The sequence below is a fragment of the Bufo bufo genome, chromosome 1 (genome assembly GCF_905171765.1).
Source record: "Bufo bufo chromosome 1, aBufBuf1.1, whole genome shotgun sequence".
Lineage (NCBI taxonomy): Eukaryota > Metazoa > Chordata > Amphibia > Anura > Bufonidae > Bufo > Bufo bufo.
The window spans coordinates 211,913,606-211,933,679 of NC_053389.1; the positions used below are offsets into that span (position 1 = coordinate 211,913,606).

Below are 20,074 nucleotides of genomic sequence, written 5' to 3' on the forward strand. Positions count from 1 at the left end.
TTAGGCGGTCCGGAGGTGGTTAATATATGTGATGTCAGTGTTGATGCTGCTTTCTGAAATGTAATCTCATAAGAAACATAGCTGTAAATGTAACAGAGATCATAGATATTTCTACTACAAGAGATACAGAACTACAGTACCCGGAATGAGATGGCTAAGGGTGCTACAAGCATGAATGCATATGTGATTTTACATGATCTACTCATGTAATGCTCAGTGTTCATACACTACATTTCATGCATAATGTATATCAGGATTATTCATTGTAAAGTGAACCTGTACTATTGGAGGAGCTTTTCAGGAAACATAAACATAGAAAATGAGCAAAAAGAATTGTAACAATATTCAATATTTACATATTCCTCACTTAAAGAGTAACCAATTCTTTATAACAAATTTTAATAAGATGTCCCTAATGCCCCAATAAAACGTTTTCTAATATACTTTATTTATTAATTTTGTATTTTTATTATACTGTTCCCTACCTAGGGCTCACTATTCCCTGGTGCACTTAAAACTCAGTTCTCTGTACACTGCTGACAGCTCAGCGGTGTACGGAGTACGGAATACATTTTATTAATGGAGCCGCAGCAGCGCACGGAGTAATATGCGCTCCCGTACACCCCGGAGGATTACTAACTCCTAGCATAACACATGGGTACCCTGTACCCATGTGCTATGCCAGGATTAGTTGAGCGGAGCAGGCTCCTGCCTGTGCCTGCTCCACTAAGCTAAAAGCTGACATGCTGTTCTCTTAGCTTAGCAGAGCAGGGACAGACCGGAGTCCGCTCAGCTAATCCTGGCATAGTACATGGGTACAGAGTACCCATGTGCTATGCCAGGAGTTAGTAATCCTCCGGGGGGCATGGGCAGGAGCAGCAATATGCACTCCTGCCGGTACTCACAGTGCTGCTGCGGCCCCGTTCGTAAACACACAGTTTGTACTCTGTACACCACTGAGCTGTCAGCGGTGTACGGAGAACTGAGTTTTAGCGCACAGTGAATGGTGAGCACTATGTGGGGAAAAGTATAATACAAGTACAAAATTAATAAATAAAGTATATTAGAAAAAGTTTTATTGGGGGTATTAGGGACATCATATTAAAATTTGTTATTAAGGTTAACTTACTCTTTAACCACTTTCTTTCACTTGATCCAACTTTGTCTCATTTCTTAATAAAAACTGATAAATATTTTAAAAAAAATTCTCAGCTGTGTACTGTCTCTTTCTCTTTCTACTTAGACCTCATACACACGACCGTATGTATTTTGCAGTCCGCAAAAAATACGGATGACGTCCGTGTGCATTCCGTATTTTACGGAACGAAACAGCTGGCCCCTAATAGAACAGTCCTATCCTTGTCCGTTATGCGGACAATAATAGGACATATTCTAAGTTTTGGCGGAATGGAAATACAGACATACGGAAACGGAATGCAGATGCAAAGAAAAAACTGAACGGACACGGAAAGAAAATATGTTTGTGTGCATGAGGCCTTAGATTGTGAGCCCCATTGAGGACAGTTTGATGGTATTGTCTGTAAAGTGCTGCGGAAAATAGCAGTGTAATTATAAATGCATAAAATACATAAATTCTCCTCACTGTCATTTGTCTGGCTGTAAGACAACTGGCTGGTTCAGAAGACTTCCCCTACCTATCTGCTGTAGGACACAAAGATTGCTAAACTCAATTCCCATATCTATTCCCCAGCTGAAAATGGAACATTAAACCCTATTGGGGTCATTTATCAAACTAGTGTAAAGTAGAACTGGCTTAGTTGCCCATAGCAGCCAATCAGATTCCACCTTTCATTTTCCAAAGGAGCTTTGAAAAATGAATGGTGGAATCGGATTGGTTGCTATGGGGAAACGTAGCCAATTCTACTTTACACCAGTTTGATAAATGACCCCGTATGTTCTCTGTAAGGCTTCTTTCAGATGAGTGAGTTGCGAGGGTTACATAGCATGATAAATCAATATAATGCCAGGAGACCCCGGCAATGCTGAAAGTTCAGGACGAGACCTGTCTTATACTCATGCGGTGAGTCCGCGGTATGCAACTTGCTCATCTGAAAGCAGCCTTTGGGCTCTTTCACACGAGCGGATGCAGTACATGGAATCCGCTACGTAAAAGAATGCCAAACCCCACTCCGGGAAGCAGAGACACAAAGCATTAACATGATTGATAATGCTCCGTGCCTCTCTGTGATCTTTTTACTACAAAATCATGGTGATAACTTTATCTCCCTGTGATTTTGTAGTAAAAAGATCACAGAGAGGCATGGAGAATTATTAATCATGTTACTGCTCCGTGTCTCTCCGTGTCTTTGCTGTCCAAAGCAGGGTTTGGCACTCTTTCACACAACGGATTACCTACACGCCCTCTGCTCGTGCGAAACAGCCCTTAGGCCCCTTTCACATGGGGGAGAATTCCACGCGAGTGCAATGCGTGAGGTGAACGCATTGCACCTGCACTGAATCCGGACCCATTCACTTCAATGGAGCTGTTCAGATGAACTGTGATTTCTACCCCATTGTAGAAACTACAGCCTCAAGTTACTCAATACTGATTTTACAAACTTTGTTAACGCTTTAGGTGTTCCACAAGGAATAATGATTGCCGTATACAAGGGAGACTTACCAAAGGAGCTAGTGTATCCAGAACCGGGATGGCGTTACCCCAATGCATGTTTCGGCGTTTCTTCATCAGGGGGTAGCGCCATCACCGTGAATTATGTGTTATGGATGCGGCAATACCTAAGGTGTATACTCTTTCTTATTTATTTAAGTTTTACACAATAATAGCATTTTTGAAGCATTTTAAATGATGTTTTAGTGTCTACATAGTCTGAGAGCCATAGCTTTTTATTTTTTGACCGATTGTCTTAGTTATGATCTCATTTTTGGCGGGATTAGGTGACGGTTTGATTGGTACTATTTTGAGGGGCATATGCCTTTTTGATCGCTTGATGTTGCACCTTATGTGATTTTAGGTAACACGTGAGTGATTAGATCATGTAATATTTTTATAGAGCTGGTTGTTACGGATGCGGCGATACCTAAAATATATACTTTTTAAAATGTATTTCACTTTAACACAATAATAGCATTTTTTAAACAAAAAAATATGTTTTAATGTCTACATGTTCTGAGAGCTATAGTTTTTTTACATTTTTCGAGCGATTTTCTTATGTAGGGATGCGGGATGAGGTGACAATGTTATTAGTACCATTTTGTGGGGCATACACCTTCTTGATCACTTGGTGGCACTTTTTGTGATGTAAGGTGACAAAAATGTTATTATTATTTTATTTTTTGTGGTGTTTATCAGACGGGGTGGAACATGTGATATCTTTATAGAGCACAGATGCAGCAATACCAAATACAGTCAGGTCCATAAATATTGGGACATACCAAATGCTTTAACTGCAGACTGTCAGCTTTAATTTGAGGGTATTTACATCCAAATCAGGTGAATGGTGTAGGAATTACAACTGTTTGCATATGAGCCTCCCACTTGTTAAGGGACCAAAAGTAATGGGACCATTGGCTTCTCAGCTGTTCCATGGCCAGGTGTGTGTTATTCCCTCATTATCCCAATTACAATGAGCAGATAAAAGGTCCAGAGTTCATTTCAAGTGTGCTATTTGCATTTGGAATCTGCTGCTGTTAACTCTCAAGATGAGAACCAAAGAGCTGTCACTATCAGTGAAGCAAGCCATCATTAGGCTGAAAAAACAAAACAAACCCATCGGAGAGATAGCAAAAACATTAGGCGTGGACAAAACAATTGTTTGGAACATTCTTAAAAAGAAGGAACACACCGGTGAGCTCAGCAACACCAAAATACCCAGAAGACCACGGAAAACAACTGTGGTGGATGACCGAAGAATTATTTCCCTGGTGAAGAGAACGCCCTTCACAACAGTTTGCCAGATCAAAACACTCTCCATGAGGTAGGTGTATGTGTGTCAAAGTCAACAATCAAAAGAAGATTACACCAGAGTGAATACAGAGGGTTCACCACAAGATGTAAACCATTGGTGAGCCTCAAAAACAGAAAGGCCAGATTAGAGTTACCTAAACAACATCTAAAAAAGCCTTCACAGTTTTGGAACAACATCCTATGGACAGATGAGACCAAGATCAACTTGTACCAGAGTGATGGGAAGAGAAGAGTATAGAGAAGGAAAGGAACTGCTAATGACCCTAAGCATACCACCTCATCAGTGAAGCATGGTGGAGGTAGTGTCATGGCGTGGGCATGTATGGCTGCCAATGGAACTGGTTCTCTTGTATTTATTGATGATGTGACTGCTGACAAAAGCAGCAGGATGAATTCTGAAGTGTTTCAGGCAATATTATCTGCTCATATTCAGCCAAATGCTTCGGAACTCATTGGACGGCGCTTCACAGTGCAGATGGACAATGACCCAAAGCATACTGCAAAAGCAACCAAACAGTTTTTTAAGGGAAAGAAGTGGAATGTTATGCAATGGCCAAGTCAATCACCTGACCTGAATCCGATTGAGCATGCATTTCACTTGCTGAAGGGAAAATGCCCCAAGAACAAGCAGGAACTGAAGACAGTTGCAGTAGAGGCCTGGCAGCGCATCACCAGGGATGAAACCCAGCGTCTGCTGATGTCTATGCGTTCCAGACTTCAGGCTGTAATTGACTGCAAAGGATTTGCAACCGAGTATTAAAAAGTGAAAGTTTGATTTATGATTATTATTCTCTCCCATTACTTTTGGTCCCTTAACAAGTGGGAGGCACATATGCAAACTGGAGTAATTCCTTCACCGTTCATCAGATTTGGATGTAAATACCCTCAAATTAAAGCTGACAGTCTGCAGTTAAAGCACATTTTATTTGTTTCTTTTGAAATCCATTGTGGTGGTGTATAGAGCCAAAAATGTTAGAATTGTGTCTATGTCCCAATATTTATGGACCTGACCGTATGTCTATTTTATTTTATTTTTTCTAGTTTTAACATTTCATTTTAATTACTTAATTGGGGATTTTTTTTTACAAGTGAAACTTTTTTTAAAATTAAACACAGGTCATACAATACCTCTGGGGGAAATGTAACTTAATTTTTTATTTTTTTTTTCATTATTGATTTCTCCTGTAACTGGGGCTAAAATAGTAGCCCCAGTTACAGGGGAAATACACCCCCCCAGAGGGGCTGTACAGCCTCAGTGCAGGGCTGATCGAGGTCTGTGAAAGACCCTACAGCTTCTGCACTCTCCCGGCCCCGGCGGTCACATGACCACCAGGCCGGGACAGGAAGCGCATATTGCTGTGTATACATCGATCTAGAAGGCAGGGACACCTGGGAACTGTCCCTGCCTTCTCTCTGGGTTTCCCTGCTGTCACTGACAGCGGTCCCCCCGCTCGGCAGCTGCACGATTAGCATGCAGCTGCCATCTCTGAATAGACGTTTTAGAACATCAATTGAGAGATAAACAACCGCCCATAAGACGTTTATATCCTATGGGCGGTCAGGAAGTTGTTAAGGGCCCATGTACACGAGCAAATTTTCTTTCCGTGCCCGTTGTGTCTATTTTTGCGGACTGTATGTGGAACCATTCATTTCAATGGGTCCGCAAAAAAAAAGGAAGTTACTCTGTGTGCATTCCATCTCCGCATGTCTACATGTCCGTTTCGCAAAAAAATTGAATGTGGGAAACAGGGGGACGCAAAAGGGGCGAGAGGGAGGCGATAATGCTCATCCTTCGATTCTCCCCACAGACAAGCTCCGCTTCAGCTGAAGCCAATAGCGGTGCCACTTCTAGAAGAAGCAAAGATGCATACTGCGCACGCACCGTCATGTCACTGAACCTGGTTGTGGCAGCAGGATCAGCTTCTGCTGAAGTGGAGCTTAGCTGTGGGGAGGATCGAAGGGCGAGTTTTCTCAGCTTCATCAACCCTACCAGGCTATATGCCTGGTTGTATAGGATTGATCCTGGTGACATAGCCGCTTTAAGATAAGTGTATATTGAAAGATAAATTGCATCTAAGACTTGGTGTCAGTTAAACTAAATGGTAATTTGTGCAATTACTGTTCAGTTTATGCTTTGGGGAGGAAAAGTATGTCTGTTTTCTTATACCTGGAGGAAAGTGAGTCAGAGAGATGGTAACTAGTGATATGTTCTGTCACACTGAAACTGTAAAGCTCTCCAGTGTTTTTCTGCGATAGCTCATGTATTAGCGCAGGACCAATCCAGAGAATTCAAAGTGCCACTTACACTTGTGTGTCTCATCTTGCCTTTGTGCCAGTAGTAGACCAGAGAAGAAGAACTGTAATAGAAAAGGATATCCTGCTCTGCAGAACAGCAAATCTTATTAGATTTCCTGGTGTTTTCATCACAAACTATCAGAAAGCATTTTTCTCAGGAGAGTTGGAGATTACTTGGAGGAGAAATCATTAAAAAAAAATCCTTGGCTCAAGACTTGTCATGGTAGCAAGTGTCTCAATGGAAACAAATAAAATAAATACTTTACTCTCAAAATGTTCCCTTTGGGAAACATGGTCAAACCTTGTATAATATTGACATTTGTCTCTTATAATTGTCTCCCAAAAATAGGATAACCTTTTAAATGACCACCAAAGCAAAAGTCCAATAGCTGGATATATGAAGGCTGCTAATATTAACGCAAAATGTGTGACTGTTTATAGAGGCTATCACAACTGGATCTATCCCAGATAGCATATCAGTCCTTTAAGGGGTTGTGTCACTTCAGCAAATAGCATTTATCATGAAGAGAAAGTTAAAGGTGTTATCCCACAAATAATGTAAAAAAAATGAACATCAGACATCATATAGTCCATGACAATATGTTTCTAACAAAGCTAGAACCAGCCCTGTATCTCACATGGATCCTGAGATCTCCCCATTCATTGCTCTGACTAGATTTATATCTAGCTGACAACTCAAGGGGAGTGTCTTTTCTGCTGCAGCTCAGGAGGTGTGTTTCAGATCTTCCTATCACAGCTCAGGAGGTGTGTCTCAGATCTTCCTATCACAGCTCAGGAGGTGTGTCTCAGATCTTCCTATCACAGCTCAGGAGGCAGTTCAAAGATGAAACTGAGCATGTGCGGCCTTTCTTAATGAGCCGGTCAAAGAAATAAGAAATTAAGTGCCACTATACAGATACATTTTATTTAATAATTCAGTAGCTATACATTTTTTATGACATACAATTAAAAAAGTATTCAGATCCAGGTGCTGGCTTGAAAACTGTTGAATATTTCTTTGTGGGACAACCCTTTTAATACAAGGCACTTACTAATGTATTGTGATTGTCAGTGGTAGTGGTAGTAAGGGGGCGAAAAGGACCAACTTAAACAAAATATAGCCAGTAATCTGGTAACTTGTGTAGTTTCTTAGGTCACTAAAGAGAATGAATATGTATTACCGGTAATTAATTTTATGAATCAATTCTTGATTTGTTCTAGTATTGTTTATGAATAATGCCTACTTTGATAACCTATGTTATGTAGTTTTCTGAAATGAATCTATGCTGTTGAGAAGAACTAGAGATTATTGTCTACTGGGAACTGTATAGGGATAAAAAAAAGCCATCAAGATTCAAGTACCTGGTAGCCCAAAGTGCACTCCAATATTTGAATGCTTTATAGATTTTTTTAGATTCTGCAATGTAAGACAATAGAACACAGGACGTGCAATCTTTAGGATGTAGACCCAGTGACAGCTTCTTTTGCAGTTTAGAAAAGCCATGGGAGCAGCTTCCCATCTGCTGGCTTGTCTTGATTGACACATCCTATACACCAGGCATCCTCAAACTGCATCCCTCCAGCTGTTGCCAAACTACAACTCCCAGCATGCCTGAACAGCCTACAGGTATCAGCCTACAGCAGGGCATTGTGGGAGTTGTAGTTTTACAACAGCTGGAGGGCCGCAGTTAAGCTGAGCTGAATATAGAGAATCTGGTAGGAAGCCACCCCCATTAAGCTTCTCCCTATTCCTGGATTGTTTTTACAGAATTCTCTTAGAAGCATTGCAATGGTTCATAATAAAACATAGCTGTCTATAACCAAAGAGGCTGCTGGGATTTAATGCAGTCCATGGTTGGGGCAACATGTAGTTCCTGACACTTTCCTTTTAACAAAGGATATTTTACCTATACAGAAAAAAGTACTATATTTATTGGGATTGTTCATCTTATGCATGATTAAAATTGGCTTTATTATTATTGTTAATAAAGAGATGAGAGTACAGGAACGGGAGTGAAATTCTGAAGTGATCAGCCTGATGATTTACTCACTTTCTGCTGATGGTGGACATGACACAGTGGACCTCCATCCAGGTTTTCCTATGGAGCCCCTTGGATAATTATTTTACCCCTGGGTCTATTATTGATCCCAGGTTGATGTCAGCAAAGTGTGGATTACTTTTAATATGTAATTGCTTGCTCTTTTTGGCACACAGTACATACAATAGTCATACAGATAAAAATGTTGCCTAATTTTCTATGTAAAAGTAGTTTTTTATTCCTACTTGCAAGCAGATAATCCGAAGAGAGAATCACATTATGGTAGTTACAAAGTAAAGAATAATTCTCAATATTCTAGTGTGTCTTCTGAATTTATATTTTATCATTTCTATTCTAAAGACTCTGATCCTCTTTTCCAGAGCCATACAGCCCTGCCGTGTGGGTCATGATGTTTGTCATGTGTCTTACTGTGGTCGCTGTGACTGTTTTCATCTTTGAGTATTTCAGCCCTGTTGGATATAACCGAAGCCTCTCCACAGGAAAGAGTAAGTACCTGAACTACAATACTTTCCCTTTAGATTTTTTAAAATTGTCTTGCACTTAGCTGTTTAGTTCCTCTTAATTGCCATAGTTGTAGTTCACTGTTCTCTGTAGTTCTGTATCTTCCCTTTTTATTTCTCCCTGAGTTATTTTTGGCCCCTTTTATGAGAACTTTCTAACACTTGATGGTTGAAGATGTTTTATTTTTAGTGTTCCTTGTTCTTAGCTATTTTGCTACAGGCTAGTAGCACTGAAGATGTGGAACTGAAATATTTTGTGATGCTGCCATTGTTAGCTCACAGTGTTCTGTGTCATGTCCTTATAGAAGTATAACTTACCGTTGTGGCTCACTGCGTATTTATGTAGAAGGAATATATATTTATATATGTTATTTTTACAAAAACACACATGTAGTAAAAACTGCAAACAAAAATGTTACTGGTGTTCTTACTGGTTTATAGTATTATATAAAACTGCACAGTCGTGGCCAAAAGTTTTGAGAATTAGATAAATATTGGAAATTGGAAAAGTTGCTCCTTAAGTTTTTATAATAGCAATTTCCATATACTCCAGAATGTTATTAAGAGTGATCAGATGAATTGCATAGTCCTTCTTTGCCATGAAAATTAACTTAATCCCCAAAAAAACTTTCCACTGCATTTCATTGTTGTCATTAAAGGACTTGCTGAGACCATTTCAGTAATCGTCTTGTTAACTCAGGTGAGAATGTTGACGAGCACAAGGCTGGAGATCATTATGTCAGGCTGATTGGGTTAAAATGGCAGACTTGACATGTTAAAAGGAGGGTGATGCTTGAAATCATTGTTCTTCCATTGTTAACCATGGTGACCTGCAAAGAAACGCGTGCAGCCATCATTGCGTTGCATAAAAATGGCTTCACAGGCAAGGATATTGTGGCTACTAAGATTGCACCTCAATCAACAATTTATAGGATCATCAAGAACTTCAAGGAAAGAGGTTCAATTCTTGTTAAGAAGGCTTCAGGGCGTCCAAGAAAGTCCAGCAAGCGCCAGGATCGTCTCCTAAAGAGGATTCAGCTGCGGGATCGGAGTGCCACCAGTGCAGAGCTTGCTCAGGAATGGCAGCAGGCAGGTGTGAGCTCATCTGCACGCACAGTGAGGCGAAGACTTTTGGAAGATGGCCTGGTGTCAAGAAGGCCAGGAAAGAAGCCACTTCTCTCCAAAAAAAACATCAGGGACAGATTGATCTTCTGCAGAAAGTATGGTGAATGGACTGCTGAGGACTGGGGAAAAGTCATATTCTCCGATGAAGCCTCTTTCCGATTGTTTGGGGCATCTGGAAAAAGGTTTGTCCAGAGAAGAAAAGGTGAGCGCTACCATCAGTCCTGTGTGATGCCAACAGTAAAGCATCCTGAGACCATTCGTGTGTGGGGTTGCTTCTCATCCAAGGGAGTGGGCTCACTCACAATTTTGGCCAAAAACACAGCTATGAATAAAGAATGGTACCAAAACACCCTCCAACAGCAACTTCTTCCAACAATCCAACAACAGTTTGGTGAAGAACAATGCATTTTCCAGCACGATGGAGCACCGTGCCATAAGGCAAAAGTGATAACTAAGTGGCTCGGGGACCAAAACGTTGACATTTTGGGTCCATGGCCTGGAAACTCCCCAGATCTTAATCCCATTGAGAACTTGTGGTCAATCCTCAAGAGGCGGGTGGAAAAACAAAAACCCACTAATTCTGACAAACTCCAAGAAGTGATTATGAAAGAATGGGTTGCTATCAGTCAGGAATTGGCCCAGAAGTTGATTGAGAGCATGCCCAGTCAAATTGCAGAGGTCCTGAAAAAGAAGGGCCAACACTGCAAATACTGACTCTTTGCATAAATGTCATGTAATTGTCGATAAAAGCCTTTGAAACGTATGAAGTGCGTGTAATTATATTTCACTACATCACAGAAACAACTGAAACAAAGATCTAAAAGCAGTTTAGCAGCAAACTTTGTGAAAACTAATATTTGTGTCATTCTCAAAACTTTTGGCCACGACTGTATGCTGGAGGAGATTTATCATTAAAAATGCAAATTTTTTGGGGACGTGCACTAAATGCACCTCTGTGTGCCAAAATGCGCAAAAGTTTTTACATATTTTTGGAGTGTCAAACTATAAGCAGTGTAAACAAACGACACAATTTTTTGGCGTATTGACAAATTTATATTGTACACACATAAATTTTAGTGCCATACCGACAACATTTTTGTTACACAAGCAAAATTCTGGAACACAGAACTCTGGCATAAATCTGGTGCCGATTTTAAGATGTTCCAAATTTATAAAAGTCAATTTGTCTAATAATAAGGCCTCTTTCTCACAAATGTATTTTCATTCCGTCTCCGTAAAAAAAAAATTTGCGGACCGTATACGGAACCATTCATTTCAATGGGGCAGCAAAAAAAATGGAAGGTACTCCGTGCACATTTTCCATATTTCCGCTGCGCAAAAAAATAGAACATGTCCTATTATTGTTCGCATTACGGACAAGGATAATACTGTTCTATGAAGGGCCAGCTGTTCCATTCAGAAAAAAAGGAATGTACACGGATGTCATCCATTTTTTTTGCGGATCTGTTTTTTGCGGAGTCTTCTAGTACATCTGCCCCAATGTGTGTGTGCATTTGTGTCTGTGAAGAATCAATAAGAGCTGATGCTTACCGTACACCAAATATTTTGTTTAAACCACAGATTAGTGGGCTAAAAATTATTAATAATATTTACTGGACAATTTCCATCATTATGACCATGGTACACATGGGGTCATTTTTTAACCTATATCTACATTTTTCAACATTATAATTTTTTTTTTATTTGATTATTCTCATTAGAATTGATAAGTAAATAGAATAAAATAAAAGCATGTAAATACCCTCCAAAACTTTTACATTATATATTGTGTATAATAACAACATAGAAGAAACAGTGGGGGAAAAAAATCAACAAAATAATAATATAAAAGTGACACACTGCCTTCAAGATTTATTTTATTTGATCCGGCTGTGCTAGGTAAACATGGTCTTATCAAACAGAATTGTGAAGCAGTGAGTGTAATATTACTTTCTTCACCAACCTGCCGTCAGGATTTTATGAAGCGGTGAGTATGAGATCTGAGCTAAAATCTACCAGGATGCAGAACACTAAAATAAATAGAAGGGCTGTCTGATTGTCAAGAAGTTTTTTTTTTTTGTCTTCTCTTCTTTGCATCTGCTTGAGATAATTGTTCTGATGTACATAGCATGCTCCAATCACAAAGAAAGGCTCAGGGGATGATTAGTATCTCTTACTGATCAAGAGAAAATGTGATTAGCTAATTAGAACACCAGATAAGAACTTTCCCTAATTCAGCTACCATTAGTGGCATGCTCATAATCTTCAAGTGTCTCAAAGATAAGAAAGGGGATGAGACAAAGGGAGTGCAAAAAAGGGAAATGGATTTTGCTAGAGCATGTGTCGCAGGGTCTACAATAAAATAGATATATTTGTCTTATAAAAATCCTTTGTTTTACTTTTTTTTTTTTAAGAATTAGAATAAGGATAGGACAACTAGACTTTACTGGAGCAATGTATCACTAGAGATCACTAATGAGATTGCTAGAGCGCACTTGCACACTGAGGTAGAAGATGGAGTACCTTTCTACAGGGTACTTCCTGTGTCATGGCTGACATAGGAAGTGATATCAGAATTTCAAATGTATACTGATTCAAAGGCAATCTCATTAATAAGAAGGGTCCATTTCCAGAGATTTGATCTCATTCACAATGTCAATGCATATTTTTCTATAAAGATCATGAGGAGCATTTCCCCTTTACCCATAATTTACCCACCCCATAAATACCGAGGTCATCTTTGCTGTTTTCTATTTTTCTGTTTTGTTCTGATTTATTTTGTGGGTCCCTATTTTTGTGTTTGACACATCTAGGTCTTGGGCTTAGTTTTCACTGGTTTTTAATGATGATAAACAGATGTAGCCAAACTAAAATTGACTCTGATAACACATGTTACAGTGTTATCTGTGTTATCTCTCAACAAAAGCCATCCAAATCCCTTGAAAATGTAGTTATTTTTTGTACAGCTATGGGCCAATTTTATTATTGCACTGTACTTATTTTGAGCTAAAATATTTTTTTCAATTGGTCTTTATTCAAAATATGGAATCCTTTTTTGTCTACATAGCTGAGAAACTGTAGTAACTGCCTGTGGATTTTCTGTCTTTTCTGTCAGACCAGGAGCAGATGGACTTCTTATCTCTGCTCTCTGACATTCTAAACACATTATATCTCAATCCTTATCTTACTAAAAAGAATGTGGCTTAAATAAGTGTTTACGACCTCTTAGTAGTTTAGAGATAAGGGTTATTTGATGACTGGCACAAAGTGAAAACGAAAGTACCAGTTACACAGTTATAAAAACAGTTAACACTTTGTGACAGAATGGCTCAATATTTTTAATGAAGGCCAATTGAAAATATGATTTTTAGCCCAAATAAGTAAAATGCAATCATAAGCAAAAGTTACCTCCAAATGTGTACATAGACTTATTTCTTTTTACTTATTGGAACTCAGTCTCCTGCCCAAATTTCCCCTAATACTTTAGGCCAAGTGTTTCATCCAGTTAAGGCTATTGTCCTAGAAGATGAAAAAAATAAAAGGCAAAAAAAATCACTGGTGCCTGTGATCACATCATACTCCATTTTTCATATGCTCCTTCATGCTAAGACTACATATCCCAGCATGCATTGCATGCTACACACATTTAATATGCCTCTACTTCGTACTTCTATCTCCTGCACAGCTCTATGGAACTAACTCAGTAAAGATATGTCCGCACATGCCCATTTCCTGCATTGAACCAGACAACCCTGTCAAACGGATGTCAGGAGTGACATCCCATAGACTGGGCAGTGATTTTTATAGCTACCAGGACATGTGATCATTATATGGGATGTCACCCAATGCAGCAGTATAACTTTTGATGTTTGAGATATTTAATGATCAATGGTGGTTTAAATTTTGAACTTGTAAAAGCTCTTTAACTTTAGCAGTTTAATTAATATGGATGGATCTTACTACCAAAACAGGTGGAACCATCTTCCTTTTGATCTGAGATATCATGAATCTTGAAAAGAGGTTACTATATACTGTATAATTTATATTAATATATAAAATATTATGTCTAATAAAAAGTAACCACTTTTCTTGGGAGATATAATGTTTCTACGGTGCTATGTCCTTTGTTCCACTATTTAATTAGCTGAGAGCAAAGGTGAGGCCAAGTCAAGATTATTACGCGTCTCTTGAAAATTGCACTGGAAGTGTTTCCCTTTATTTCTGAGGTCTATATCCTTTTTCTTCTACTCTTGTGAATGGCCTTGTGCCCAGTGTCTTTCAGTATTGCTACAAATCTAAAATGAACGAGTATTCTCTATGGGTGAAATGTGCCATAAAAATGCCAATTATTATAGCTGTAAATGACAAAGTCTGTGTGCAAAGTACAGGAGTACAAACAAGAAAGAAAAAATGAGTTCTGTGTTTTATTTTTTTTATTTTTTTTAAATTCCCTAGTTCAGCTGCTAGAATTTGATTCATTTTACCAGGAGTTTGGATAGAATCAAAATGGGAAAAGCAATAAGAATGGTTCAACTGCATATTAATAAAATGCATTAGCATCAGCCTGGCAAATCCCTGTCTCTTCTTAGTTTCTATTAAACTCAAAATTATTTTTTTCACTTTGCTTGGATTTTACAGCTAGAAATAAACTAAACTTGGAGTTTTAATATAAATACATGGAAATACAGTGAGAAAGGGGTTTTGTCCAAACAGTACTTAGGTTGCCCTCAAGGTGTATTTTGTAAATGCTCTATTCTTTAATTTTTTACTTAAGACTGGAATAGTTGTTCACTTTATATCTCAGTACCTAATATGAAATAGCATTCTGCATAAAATAGTAGTGGGAGTCTGATTGTGCAGTCATGTTTTACTTAGTTCTCTTGAATAAGGCTAAGGTGCAAAGCCAGATGTAGCCGATGAAAAAGAGACCTTATTTTCTAATATCAAACGGTACCTTCAATGTATGTTTTGTGTATTTTTTTTTTATAGTGTGAATTTATATTAATAATAATATAAGGCCTCAAGCACACAGCAGAGTTGCATGCAACCTTTGTAGAGGCACATGGAGTCCCTGAAACTTCATACTACATACAGATCTGTCCTTCCATACCTTTTTTCTTGGTCTCAGATTTTTTTTTTCAAAGCTGGTCATCTCGTGCTACTCATATTAGGATATCTCAACAGTACCATATTAAGGAGTTAAACTCAAAGGCAGTAATCCAGCAACTTTTCTGTACTGTAACAAAAAAACAGAGGCAGTTGGTGCCCCATATACTGTAGTTCTATTGGTCACATGTTATAGCAAAACAGGGGTCATATAGAACATAATTGAATAATAATGTGCATAAGACTTTGTGAAAAGCAATCTACAGCTTCAGACAGGCAGGAGAGATGCAGACCAAGTCTCTCTTACCCAGACAACTTCTTACAGGAGGTGACATCCAGTCATATTCTCATTTATCTGACAACTTGCTTGGTAAACTGCAAAGATGCAAATTTAATCAAATAAATCAAAACAAGAAAAATGAAGGTTAAAGGAAGAATTTGATGCTGCGCCTTGTCATTTCATCTCCACTATATATAATACTAATTATTCACAATACAAATTTAAAGTAGGTCTTAGGTCTGAGAATGGATAAGAAATCTGATATAAAAGTAAAGATTTTAAATCTTGACACTTATAAAATAAAAACTAGATATATGGAGTTGAGCTTTGGAAAATGGAGGATAAAATAAAACATTACCGTTATTCATTTTTTACACCAAGCTATGCAAATAATTAATTGCAATCCAGCAAAAATCAGTGGTGCATTTAAATGGAGCAGCTAGCAGTACTAATTACATATATGTGATATTTATAATTATGCCATTAAAATATTTTGTGTATAATCTATGTAACAAATCCTTGGTGAGTACAGAACTCACAACGTCAAATGCTGTAGTATATCATTAAAGGCAACTGCAGTGACATTCTTCCACAAGCTTGGATCCATATTCTTCTATATAAAGCGCAATACCAAAGATGTTACATTTTATTTAAATATGCTTTAATGACACCTGAAGTCTACTGCAGCATGCACCTCACTGGAGGAAATTTATCAAAGGATGTACATCAGTTTCTGGTGTACAAAAGTTTCTTTTTTTCCACTTTTAGGTCCTCTCACCACTTTTGGGCGAAAGGAGGGGCTTAGTGGGAAGGTGTGATTTAGTAAAATCAATTGAAGAGAGCTGTCTGTCAATCCCATCTTCTGCTGGTCCAGATGCTCCTTCTCATACTCCTTGTCAGTCATTTTGTCGGCAATCGATCACCGAAGAGATTGCCAAGAGACAAAAGTATGCGTGCACGCATCCAATGGCGCAGAAGCTGAACGTGATCCTGTCCAAGTTGCTGGTGCTTTAGTCCCTCCCTTTCCAAGTGGTGGACTCTGCACCTTTCCGAGAACTGATGGATTGTGCCGAGCCAAGGTGGAGAGCCCCAAGCTGTTATTTCTTTGCGAAGAAGGCAGTACCAGCCCTGCACACATATGTAGAGCAGAAGGTGGGCCAGTCCTTGAGCCTGTCGGTGTCTTCCAAAGTGCACGCCTGTAACTATGGTCGGGTACATTACCTGCGACAATTTCCGCCTCTGCCTCCTCATTCTCCACCTTGTCCTCAGCCTCCACTGCAGGAACAAGTTACAGAGCCCCTCCAGCATACTACATGTGCAGGGCTTGGCGGTATCACACTGTTCTGCACCTGGTTTACCTTGGCGAACTGAGTCACACAGGGGAGGAGCTGCTCCGTGTGATGCATTAAGAAAACGAATCCTGGCTTTCTACCTGACAACTTTAAATCAGAACTATGGTGAACGACAATGGGAAGAACATCGGGTCGGCGCTGCGTCAAGGAAGGCTGAGCCATGTGCCCTGCATGGCACACATGTTCAATCTGGTTGTCCAACGGTTCCTGAAGTCTTCCACCCATCTGCAAGACATTCTAAAAATGGCCAGGAAACTTTGGATGCACTTCAGCCACTCGTATACCGCAAAGCACACCCTCTTTGAGTTGTAGCGGCAGAACGGCATCCCCCAACACAGGCTGACGGGTGCGTTTACACCCGTTGGAATTCCACCCTCCATATGTTGAACCAACTTTACGAACAAAGAAAGGCCATCAACGATTTCTTGATGATCCAAGCGGATAGGAGTACTCCCCTGTGTAATTTTGATGTCAGCCACTGAGAGCTCATGCATGACACCTGCCGTTTGCTCAAGCCCTTTGAGGACGCCACGTTATTTGTCAGTCGCCAGGACTACGGGATGAACATCGTCATTCCACTGCTTCATGTTCTGGAACAGATAGTGAAACAAATCCCAGCGGGTGCTTGTAAGCGAACTTCAAGGTTTTATTATTTCATATTTTATCCAATAAATACGAGGACGCGTTTCAGCATATCCAGCTTTCATAAGCATGGTGATGAAAGCTGGATATGCTGAAACGCGTCCATGTATTTATTGGATATAATATGAAATAATAAAACCTTGAAGTTCGCTTACAAGCACCCGCTGGGATTTGTTTCACTTTTATTGTGGTCTCATATCCTCCCTGTGCGGGTGTGCCTTGGGTCCAGGTGCCGGCTATTCCTTTGATTGCTGGAACAGATGGTGGTAACAATGGCTGGTCAGGGGACAGGAGACTCTATCTCACGACCACATGAGCCCTGTGGGGGCTGAACTGGAGGAGGGGGAGGAGGACATTGGCGCACAGGTAATGTGTAGCCAAATGGGTGGTTTTTCTACTCAGCTGACAGGACAGGAGGAGCAGGAGCAGCCAGAGGAGCTACAGGACAATGAGGAAGACGAGACAGAGGACCCAGACACACCGTGGAAGTAGGCAGAGTCCCTCTGAGTCACTTGCACAAATGGCCCGCTGCATGCTCACTTGCTTGCGTAGTGACAGCCGAATTTTCACCATTCGGCAGAGGGATGACTTCTGTCTCTCCACCTTGTTGAACCCTTGCTACTGGTGCAGAATGGGGGCATTTTTTTACACTCGCCGAGAGGGAGGACAAACTAAACTACTACAAAGACATCCTATGTAGTCAGTTGGCTGCTGCCTATCGGCCCCATCCTCTATCCTCTTGCAGGTGTACAGTCGCTGATAAATAGCTTTCTTCACCCGCATAGTGAAGAAACTACTCACCAGCAGCAGCAGGTATACCTAGAGCAGGACCTGAATCAGCAGGTTGTGGCATACTTGGAAAATCTGTCCTGCCCGGCCAGTAGTGTGGCATCAGAGCGGGTGTTTAGCGCGGCGGGGGCCATAGTTACCTTAAGGAGAACTCGCCTGGCCACCCAAAATGTGGAGAGACTGACCTTTGTCAAGATGAATCAGGCATGGATCAGCCAGGATATCAAACCACCAATTCCTGATGTATCAGACTAGATCATCCATGGTGCCACACCAACACTTTGATACAAGAGACTGGTTTCTTCTGACTACCTACCTCATCTACTACTTTGATGCCGCAACCCACCTGATACCACATATCTGATGCCAAGTGCTCCTTATTTCACCCACCTTCATCAGTGGGTACTGATATTGCCACCCACCACCCCACTCTGTTACCTGGTCACTTTCTGGTCTCCTGATGCAGCTGCTGCTGTCATCTCCAAACTATGTCATCTTGCCATTCTGTGGTCTCCTCCTGCTGCTGCCTTCTCCACACTATGTCACCTTGACACTCTGTGTGCTGCTACCATCTACACACTATGTCAACTTGCCAATTTGTGGTCTCTTCATGCTGCTGCTGCTACTGCCATATCCACACTATGTCACCTTGCCACTCTGTGGGATCCTGCGGCTGCTGCCACCTCCACACTATGTCACCTTGCCACTATTTGGTCTCCAGATGCGCTGCCACCTTCACACTATGTCACCTTGCCACTGTTTTGTCTCCTCATGCTGCTGCCATATCCACACTATGTCACCTTGCCACTCGGTGGCCTCATTATACTGCTGCCATCTACAGACTGTCATTGTGCCACTCGTTGGCCTTCTCATGATGCTGCTGCTGCATCCGCAACCCCTAGACTTGGTCATTGTGCCACTCGGTGGCTTTCTCCTTATGCTGCCACCTCCAGACTCAGTCATTGTACCACTCAGTGGCCTCCTCATACTGCTTCCACTTCCAGACCCTGTCATTGGGCCACTCTGTGGTCTCTTCATGCTGCTTACATCTCATCACTATTTCATTCCACTCTGTGGACTTCTCATGCTGTTCCCACCCTCCCCACTTCATGACTGGTCCACTATTTTGGCTTTCGGCCTGGCTGACATTATAATATTTTTTTACCTTTCTTATGATCTGTCAGAAGGAAGGAAAAATTAGATGCACAACAGATCCTGTCTGTGTAGCAGCTGTAAGGCCTGTATGGTCCCATCAGAATTGGCTTATGATTTGGTAGCCAAAAGCAGGAGTGGCTACAAAACACAGAAGACATGTAAATATTCCATTCATGTGTCATCTCTGTTTTAGATCCATTCCTGTTTTTTTTTTTTAGGCAAAACTGATGGATTATTGAGCAAATGCTGACCCAGTGAAGGCGTATGCTCCACAGACAGGATCCGTTTTTTGTGGTTTATTGTTCTGACGGATCAGAGGAAGGGAAAATAAATCAGTGATGTCAACACAAACTTACTGCTGACACCCTCTCCACTCTGTCGGGGGAGCTCTATTTGTATAAGCGTTTAATAGAACAGGTTCTCTAGACATCTATGTGGAATCAGCCGATGAGGGTGTAAGAGGAGTGTGCTTCTTCTTGACACTAACATGGACCTGTAAGGCTGAGTTCATGCCTGAGTTGTCAGTTTAGTCAGTTTTGGCGAAGTTAATTATACTTTATTATCATTTTAATCAAGTTTTGGTTCAATTTAATAATAAATATTTAATGAATTTACTAATAAATATTACATGTTGCCTAAGACAGGACAGAATAGGCCAGTCTTCTGTTTATTCAACGATGTGGTGTTGCAATGGAGAAAAGATGCCAAGAAAACGATTCCTCTCCACCTGGAGACGAATCCTGTCAAGATTGTGTAACGGTCGCGTACACACACAGGGGGGAGGGAAGTGACCACTGCGTTCCACCCTTACCCCTGGCCCTGCC

General features: G+C 40.4%; 1 protein-coding gene across 1 annotated transcript in view; it reads left to right on the forward strand.

Annotated features, from left to right (window-relative positions):
• Positions 1 to 20,074, forward strand: part of GRIN2D (glutamate ionotropic receptor NMDA type subunit 2D) — a 642,162-nt gene that overhangs the window by 381,649 nt on the left and 240,439 nt on the right. The window contains exon 7 of the mRNA XM_040434835.1: positions 8,661 to 8,786. Coding sequence (XP_040290769.1) covers positions 8,661 to 8,786 — 126 coding nt within the window. The remainder of the gene's footprint in view (positions 1 to 8,660; positions 8,787 to 20,074) is intronic.